This window comes from Pundamilia nyererei, unplaced genomic scaffold, assembly GCF_000239375.1.
Source record: "Pundamilia nyererei isolate P.nyererei 1_Seehausen unplaced genomic scaffold, PunNye1.0 scaffold00212, whole genome shotgun sequence".
Taxonomy (NCBI): Eukaryota; Metazoa; Chordata; class Actinopteri; order Cichliformes; family Cichlidae; genus Pundamilia; species Pundamilia nyererei.
In genome coordinates, this window is record NW_005187613.1 from 821529 (window position 1) to 831179 (window position 9651).

At 40.1% G+C, this 9651-nt stretch overlaps 1 protein-coding gene across 1 annotated transcript in view; it reads right to left on the reverse strand.

The window, feature by feature from the left end:
- LOC102204060 (dystrophin-like) overlaps nt 1-9651 on the reverse strand; it is a 289784-nt gene that overhangs the window by 201502 nt on the left and 78631 nt on the right. Inside the window, exon 3 of the mRNA XM_013914638.1 lies at nt 1043-1135. Coding sequence (XP_013770092.1) covers nt 1043-1135 — 93 coding nt within the window. The remainder of the gene's footprint in view (nt 1-1042; nt 1136-9651) is intronic.

Here is a 9651-nt window from a genome sequence, read left to right on the forward strand (position 1 = left end):
TGCTCTCCAACGTCATCTACACGTTGATTTTACCTATTATTTGGTTATGTTTAGACACTAATTTGATTGCACTGGTTTTGATATTTGTTGGGTTATCATCCAGTCGCCCTTCTTCTTCTAATATATATTCTTCCTCGATGTGAATCACATTTTAAAAAGCTAAATGTTTTCAGGATTCCAAGGTGACAACTTCTAGGTGATTTGAGATTTCATATTCATTTCATATTATGTGTCTTGCTTTCTCTTTATACTGAGATAGATGATTATACGGTTTCAATGATTGAAGTTAAGCTAAACACTATCTAGCTGTCTATGGTTTTATTCTCACTGAATGTATAGCACCTGCTATCATATGGCAAGAAGAACATTGTGCAGCTAACAGTGAACAGTAAGTGACTCTAGCCACAACAAGGTTAGAATTTAACATGTTATTTATATCTTATATTTAATATGTTATTCTGTTTTGGTCTTTTGTTTTTTTTAAACAACTATTTATTTATTACTTTTTAAAAATTCTGTTTCTTTTCGTCCGGGGCCATGTGTACATCATTTCGTTCCACTTCATGTAAACATGCGATGCGAATGACAATAAAGCTCCTTGAATCCTGATATGCTGCTGTGTGGTTTGAATGACCTGTTCCCAATAAGTCATAATCCTGAACATGATCACCACATTGACATTTTAACTGGCCCACTGATTCATTTATAAAGCTTTAATGGTGTCCATAGTTGTGTACACTGTCAGGTTTTAAAAACTGAACTTAGTAGTTTCTTAGTTTAGTTATATGTGCAGTGTTACAGTGATGGATGTTTATACAGTGGATGCTTACATAACTGACATTTCCAATAAAAGCCCAGGCATCAAACTGCTACAATGCTTCACTTCTGACTGTATTTTTCTACTCTTGCATTTGTGTCCCAGTTCTATCCTTGACATGTACTAATACAGCTATTCAAAAAACAGCAGTGTACAATGTACAGTGTTGAAAAGAGCCAGTACATCGTCACAATGCAAGCACACTATATGTGTATATGTTCATACCAGCTCATGTCCTGTTAGTCCCTCCAGCAGTTCTAGCAGGCGTCGCCCATCACACAGGTCTGAGAACAGGTCCTCCACAGGTGGTTTCCCTGTCTAAAGCACAAATACATCAAATGAAAATAAGAATGTGGATTTGTGGCAGAGTGTGGTCTCCAGCTCCCCTGCAGAGGAGGGCTGATGTGTGGTGTGCTGTGGGTTTGGGGGCAGTGCCACGGTGGCTGGCAGGGCAGGTGGGATGTATTGACTAATTATGCCTTTCATGTTTTTTCCTGTTTTTAGGAGCGTGCTGGGACTGGAGAGAGGACATCTGAAAAGCTGAAAGCGTGAATTAGAGCTGGAAACAAAAATAAAACATTCACCTGCCCTTCAACGATGTGTGGTCTAGGCATGTCACAGCAAGAATAACAACTTACATTTTCAAACTATGTACATTCCCAGTAGTATTTTCCTACTTTATACATTATTTCAAAAAAGAATCATAACATTGATAACTTCTAAAGATTATATTTCTGAGAAAAAGTCAGAATTCTGAATGAATGAATGAGCCTTTATTTGTCCGTTGCAGTTGCCTGCAACTGAGATGACAGATTTCTGAGATTAATATCAGAAAAAAGTCAGAATTCTGACTTTTTTCTGAGAATTCTGGAAAAGAAAAAAAAGACGAGCCCCCCCCCCCAAAGTGGCCCTAATCCTTTGTGTATTTGATGAGGAGCATGTGTTCTAAAAAAATCATGCACCACTAAATGCAATAGTGTGCAAACAGTGTGCAAATCAATTAAATTATTCCCTGGAGGACCAGGAGTGACAAAATAGCATATTTAATTATTTCATTTCGTTACTTTTGGCCCTCCATAGCCCTACTTGCTCAGAGGGCATAAGTATATAACCACTTCATTTGTGTTTATTCTACATACTAGCTGCTACTAGGCAAGTAATGATTTACTCTTTTCACGTTTGGTCAAAAGGAGGACTGAAAATGGTGGACACTAATGCTAACAAAACTCTGCTCTTTAGAAGTAAATGCTAATGGACAATTGTCATGATGTTGACCTAATAACAGATAGAGGTTTATTTATTTCCATTATTCCAGAGAGTACTTACACGAGCCTCTTTCCTAAATGTCAGTTTACTGAGCCAATTTCGGCACACATTAATATGCGTCAGTTGCTAGGGTTACATTTATTCACAGTACCACATTCATCTCTTGAGCGCAACACAGTCATAACTGTAACTGTGTCATTAATGACCCTCTGCACAGAGTCAACCTAAAGTGTGAAGCACTAACCACAGACTCCTCTGAAGACGCTGGCACAGGACATTCAATGGGCACAAAACAAATCAGATGCTGTCCGAGTACAACACAAACTTCAAACTTCGGTGTTACAGAATGAACTGGCACATCTCAAACATACTGTATCATATATCACTGTATCTCTCTGCATTTCTTGGGGCAGATCATCTATGTGGGAGAACAGTATCCCTTCTTACATATGGCAAGTGCCACTTGGCAAACATTTAAAATAGAAAGGAAACAGTTGAGGTGAAGGTGCAGAAAGTGCCACAATCATGGCCAAAAATGTGGTCCTGAACTTGTAAAGTATATATAATGTACACTGTACTGTCACGTCTGGCGAAGCAGACGGCGTGGAGTGGATGAGAATGAGGACCCAAGTACAGACAAACAAATGAATGAGAAGGTTTCAACTGAAGAATGAGCCTTTATTGGCTGCAGTACCAAAACACAAAAGGAATCAGAAAGGGAACTAACAAAACCCAAACTGGGAGCAGCTAAACTAAAGAACACCGGAAACATGGGAAAATGTTACAAAAACCTTAGAACCGGGAACGAGGAACCGGAGACACGAAAATGCAGACGAAACACTGGGGAAGACGCACAGGAGACAATGCAGACACATATATACATGAAGAAATGAGGAAATGGCAGACAGGCAGGGAACACAGCTGACACTAATCAGATGAGACAAAACCGGGAGGAAGCAAAAAAAGAGCACATTGACATAGGACACAGACTTTCAAAGTAAAACAGGAAACACACGACAGCCACAGAGGCACGGAGCTGATACTGAACAGAGGGAACACTGAGTACAGGGACAGGAGTGGCATGAGACACAAATGACTGGGGAACAAGAAGACAGAACTAAACCTACACTAAACACGAGGGGCACAGGACCAAAACCTAAGAAATCACAAACCAAGAAGAACTGGAGAGCTAGAAATACAAAACAGAAACCAAATCACAAGCAGTCAAAAACCATGAGAAATCAAAGATCAATAATAATACAAAAGTCAAAACACTGGGTTACCAACACAGGACCGTGACAGTTTCCCTATTTAGCAATGCAACATTTGTACATAACCATTTATTTTAGAGTGGCATTTCATGTCCCTATTCTTTATTAAAAAAAAATCTTAGAAGTATCTCAAAAGCAATGATAGCAGGAAGCTACATCTTTACTTTCTACAAAAAAGGGATGATCGTCTGGTTCTGCCGGAGGTTTCTTCCTGTTAAAAGGGAGTTTTTCTTTCCCACTGTCGCCAAAGAGCTTGCTCATAGGGGGTCATATGGTTGTTGGGTTTTTCTCTGTATGAATCATTGTAGGGTCTACCTTACAATATAAAGCGCCTTGAGGTGACTGTAGTTGTGACTTGGCGCTGTGTAAATAAAATTGAATTGAAAAAAAATTATTGAATCGTGGTGCTAGTGTGTTATAATAGTGAACAGAGTGTGAACTGTGTAGCTTCATACTGAAAAATTGCATAATGATACCTGAGCTGATGTTTGCTCTTTGCACAGCACAGGGGACACGGTGTAATTACAAATCAGCAGAAAAGGACTTCCAGGGAGCAAACTTAGAGAAGCACTGGAGGTGTCAAGGGTGTAACAAAAGCAGTTCAGCAGCTAATCTCTAATCAGCCAGTCACGTGGCAGCAAGCCGCTGCTTTTACACATGTGAGTGAGAGAAAGAACGACCGCTGGCTGAACTGCACAGGTTGATATCAACAGAGAGAGTGTGTTGTAATTCATGCACTTATCTTTTAATAAGAAAATCAAACAGGCCTTCATCATTTTTTTATTAGAAATTGTGTTTGTTGCATTAATTGTTTGAATCATTGTTACTCTAACCACTTACTCACGCTCTGCAGCCAGAAACTGACTAAACTATTTCTACTGTTAATTAAATTAAAGTGTGAAAGCCTAAAAAAATAACAGGTGAACTATTTGTTAACGATTTGTGTGACTTTTTTCCCCCTGAGACTTGTGCTGTAATTATCTTAAACAAACCGCACAGGTTCACACAGGATCTAATATAACCAATCATGCCCTAAGAAAAGGTTTAGGCAGTCACGATGGGGCCCATGTTAAAGTGAACCTGGCACCCTGGGCCATGCTGCCATAGATTTTGGTCATGGGTAACTGTTAGCTAACTAGCCGTGACATTAGTTTTAGCTTGGGTATTTGACACATTCAGTCCAAAAAGCAGTGTGTTCGTGCTCAGTGTGCCCCAGTGTCAGAACTACAGATGACTGTTAGTTCATCTCTGTCCTCAAAAACACAGCACTGTTACTGTGTTTTAATGGCATAAAACACAAGCCACCTTCAGTACCTTTGTGCTTATTTACTACACTCACTTAAAATCCATTCCAGATTACACTTGACAAAGATAGAAGCACTACTTTTATGTTTTATTGTGTAGTTAGTTAGTTATCAGTAGCTTATGTTTCATGTGACTCACATTTAATTCTATTACTGCCCTACACACACTTCTGCGCCTGCATTTCTAGTTCTCAGGGAAAGATTTTCCACATCTTAAAATACATTTCATTACAAACATTTACTTCCACGGACACATTTCCAGGTTCCTGTCTTTTTATATTGCTGCTCTCGGTATCAGACCATCTCCGACCATCATTGGGCTTGCTAATGTAAAAAACTAATTATTATTAGAAATTGATACTAAAAATTACTCATCTGTGTATGTACTAGATTTTAGACACCGACGTTTTTACATGCTTGTACATGTCTATAACCGATGATGTAACAGTTGTTTCACAATAGCTCACACACTTTGAGACCAACTTTCTAGTCTGCTTAGTTATTTGTCACCGTTACTACACTAACCGTATGGCTCCCTCCTCAGACTGTCCTTTGAGTGTCACTCTGCTTGCTCATCAGCTGATGAGCAAGCAGAGTGACACATTCATCACACTTCCCTGGGTGTGTTTCCCAGTGTTCTCTGTTTTTTGGACTTTTTAGTCTTTATTGTATCGTGTTTTGAGAAATGGATTCTTGATTTGTGTCTGGATTTATATGTGATTATAATTTAGTTCTTCTTTGTCTTGTCTGTGTCTCATATGTTTGTATTTTCTTCCAGCATCTAGTTTGCGTGTCTTGAATCTGGGTTGCATGTTTCCTGTCTTATTTTGAGAGTCCTTGTCTCGTATGCATTGCATTCAGTTTTGCTTCCCCTAGTCTCATTATGTCTAATTTGCTATAGCTGTGTTCCCATGTGTCTCCACGTCTTCTTCACCTTTCACCAAACTCTAACAACTTTATGACCAAACACCTTCCTGCTTACCCACCCTTTACTGCCTTCCAAGCTACAGTCCTTGTGCTCCTTTACTCCCTTCTGTTTCACCTGCTCAGCCTGCACTCTGCTGCACCTCAATTCACCGACCCTTCTTTCACCGCCAAAGACCTAGTTTTAAATAGTAAAACAAATGTAAACATAGGAAAGAATTCCCTCTCCCCGCACATTATTTTTGGACATGTAAAATTTAACATCTGACATCAGGAAGTTTCTCTTGTTCACTGGATGGTACTACCACAGATACTAGGAACAAATGTGGGAAACACATTAGAAAAGGTATTCACTCCTTATAACTTTGTGTTGTATGTAACTATGATCCACAACATTAGATTCAAAACACTTTACTAATTCTAGAGGGGAAATCTTTTTTTTTTTTCCAGGTGTTGTTTTAATACTGAAAGCTAGAAAATATAAAGTCTTTAGCCCTGCCCATTGATCAATAATGTAATTTTACTGGAACATACAATTGCACCAGGTAGAATAAAAGAATATAGGCAGAAAGACAAATTTGGATGGAGAAGAGGGTTTGAACCAGGTTTTGGGTCAAGCGTAGTATCCTAACCTCTGGTCCTTACTGGAATAAATGGACTGTTTTATAAACTTTTCACAATTGTGCAGAACAAATGGGGATCCATTGTTTTTTTTACAACTATTATATTGGGGTGGGCCATTTATATGGATACACCGTAATAACATGGGAATGGATGGTGATATTAAAGTCCTGTTTGTGGCACATTAGTATATGTGAGGGGGCAAACTCCTCAAGATGGGTGGTGACCATGGTGGCCATTTAGAAGTCGGCCATCTTGGATACAACTTTTGTTTTTCCAATAGGAAGAGGGCCATGTGACACATCAAACTTATTGGTAATGTCACAAGAAAAACAATGGTGTGCTTGGTTTCAACGTAACTTTATTCTTTCATGAGTTATTTACAAGTTTCTCTTTGTTCACAGCCATTGACATGTCGAAGAGGTTAACACGTGAGGAGCGGATCGAAATTGTGTTGATATCTGGTGAACGCAGTAACCGGGTCATTGCAGCAGATTTCAATGCAAGACACCCTACGAGACCACCCATCTCCCATGCTACAGTTAGCAAACTGCTTGCTAAGTTTCATGAAACTGGTTCAGTGTTGGATTTGCCAAAATGTGGACGCAAGAAAAGTGTCACTAATGAAGAAACATCAGTGGCTGTCCTAGCTTCATTCAGCAAGAGCCCACAGCGTAGCACTTGCCGCATGTCACTGGAGAGTGGCATTAGTCCAACATCCCTTCGGCGGATATTAGCTACTCACAAATGGCACCCTTACGAACTCCAGCTGCTGCAGCATCTCAGCGAGGATGACCCAGATCGGCGCACAGAATTTGCAGAATGGGCAAAACAAAAATCAGTTCCCGCAGAAGATTTTGTTCAGTGATGAGGCAAACTTTTATGTGATGGTGAAGTTAACAAACAAAACCACCGCTATTGGTCTGACACTAACCCACATTGGATGGATCCCTCCAAGACTGTTGGACCAACAAAAGTGATGGTTGGGTGTGGTATATGGGGCACAACGATAGTGGGTCCATTCTTCATCAATGGAAACCTCAAGGCCACTGGATATTTGAAATGGCTACATGATGATGTGTTTCCCTCTTTGTGCACTGAAGCTGGCACGTTCCCTGAGTTTTTCCAGCAAGATGGTGCACCACCACATTATGGGTGCAGGTCCAAGCATTCCTAGATGAACAGTTTCCTGGAAAGTGGATTGGTCGTCGTGGGCCAGTTGAATGGTCCCCCAAGGTCTCCCAATCTGACCACCTTAGACTTTTATGTTTTGAGTCATCTGAAGGCAATTGTCTATGGTGTGAAGATACGAGATGTGCAGCACCTGAAACTACGGATACTGGATGCCTGTGCTGGCATTTCTCCTGTGGTGTTGCTATCAGTGTGTGAAGAGTGGGAGAAGAGGGTTGTATTGACAATCCAACACAATGGGCAGCACATTGCACACATTTTATAAGTGGTCAGAAACTTGTAAATAACACATGAAAGAATAAAGTTACGTTGAAACCAAGCACACCATTGTTTTTCTTGTGACATTACCAATAAGTTTGATGTGTCACATGGCCCTCTTCCTGTTGGAAAAACAGTTGTATCCAAGATGGCCGACTTCTAAATGGGCACCATGGTCACCACCCATCTTGAGGAGTTTGGCCCCTCACATATACTAATGTGCCACAAACAGGACTTTATATCACCAACCATTCCTATGTTATTACGGTGTATCCATATAAATGTCCCACCCTGTAGATTAAGTGTCATAGATAAAAAATTATAACTTCATATATGCTTAATTCAAATTAAATTTTAACCCAGTATTTCCATTCAAAGGTGAGGTAAGTCAAGCTGTCCTTAGTGTGGAGGGCACAGAATGAGAGAATCATCTTTCTGTGTCTGAAAAGTCTGATTTTGAAGCGACTACATCCACACACAAGAGGAACGAGTCAGCAATGTTTAGCATTCTGCTCACATTCCTGTAGAGGTCATTGCTATCAGTGTTTACTGAAGATGAAAATGCATTTGTGTGTGTGATATGATCAGATCTGACCTCCACCCACCACTTATGCACGTGGGACATGGTGTGGGAAATATGCTGTGGGACATGACTGTCTGTTCCTCCCTGGCTTTGTGTCAGTGCTCGTGTTTCTATGAATGCAAACCGCAGCTTGTGTTGAAGAAGATAAAAAGAGATATGATAAAACAAATCAGGCCAGAATATGGTGTAGAAGCAGCCTGTGATTTCACACCTATTTGTCAGCAGATGTAGAACAGGCTGCCCTTCACATTACTCCAAGAAGTCTATTACCCAAAGGTCTATTTATTTTTTTATTTTTTTTATTTTTTTTGACAATATTGTGAAAAATCCAACTACACTGTAACAGCATAATATTTTTATCATTATAAATACATTATTATACTACATTTATAACAAATTAGCAAAGAACACCATAAATCTGTAACAATGGAATTAGGGTAGATTACAGCAGAACAGGAAGAGCATATGGGAGAAGGATGCAACACATAACAATAATGTTCAGTTGCTAGGGGATCTAAGAGCAGACCCCCGCAGCCTCCCTGAATAGGATCCAGGAACCATCACACTGGAAGACATCCAGGAAAGAGTGTCAAGCACTTGACTTGGACAGCACCACTTCGGTTTGCTTCGCTTTCGTTGTCATCTCTCCCTTTTTACCACAACGGACCGATGCAGCATCTGACTCAATGCAATCATCGCCCAATTTGTCTGTTAGTCTCCTGTTCTCTTCTCTCCTGACTCATAAACTAGACCCCAAAGCACCTGAACTTCTCCACCTGGGGTAGTAACTTGTCCCTGACCCAAAGTAGGCACTCCACCTTTTTTGACAGAGGACCATGGTCTCTGACTTGAAGGTGCTGATTCTTCTTTGTGCCCCTTCACAACTGGCTGCTAGAAGTCACCACCTAATGAAGCCAACAGAACCAGATCATCTGCAGAAGAAGATTCTGAGGCCACCAAAGTGGAAGCCTTCCAACACCTGGCTATGCCAAGAAATACTGTCAATGAAAACCATGAAGCATATACTCACTTCTTCTTTCCACATTGGATCAGAAGCCTCTGTCTCACCCTGTCCCTGCATCCTCCTCTCTCACCAACTAGTCTGCATAGTCTACTTTGTCTTGTATGTCCCCTATACTTCCTATTCAATCCAAACTATTTCAATCTTCCCTATCTATCTTTGTGTCCAAAATATTTCAACAAATATTTCTATATTTTTCTGATACACTCATAATCTTATCTGTTCTACTCAGTCCAATGAAAACCACAAACTATAGCAGGTCTTACTACCTTGTTATAAACCAGCCATCCCAAAGTACTGTGGCCCACTTAAAAAACAATCTCATGGGCCCCACTCAGTCTTCTTTTATAATTAAAATACATGATAAAGGTCATTTTCTTAAAACATTTTTATAA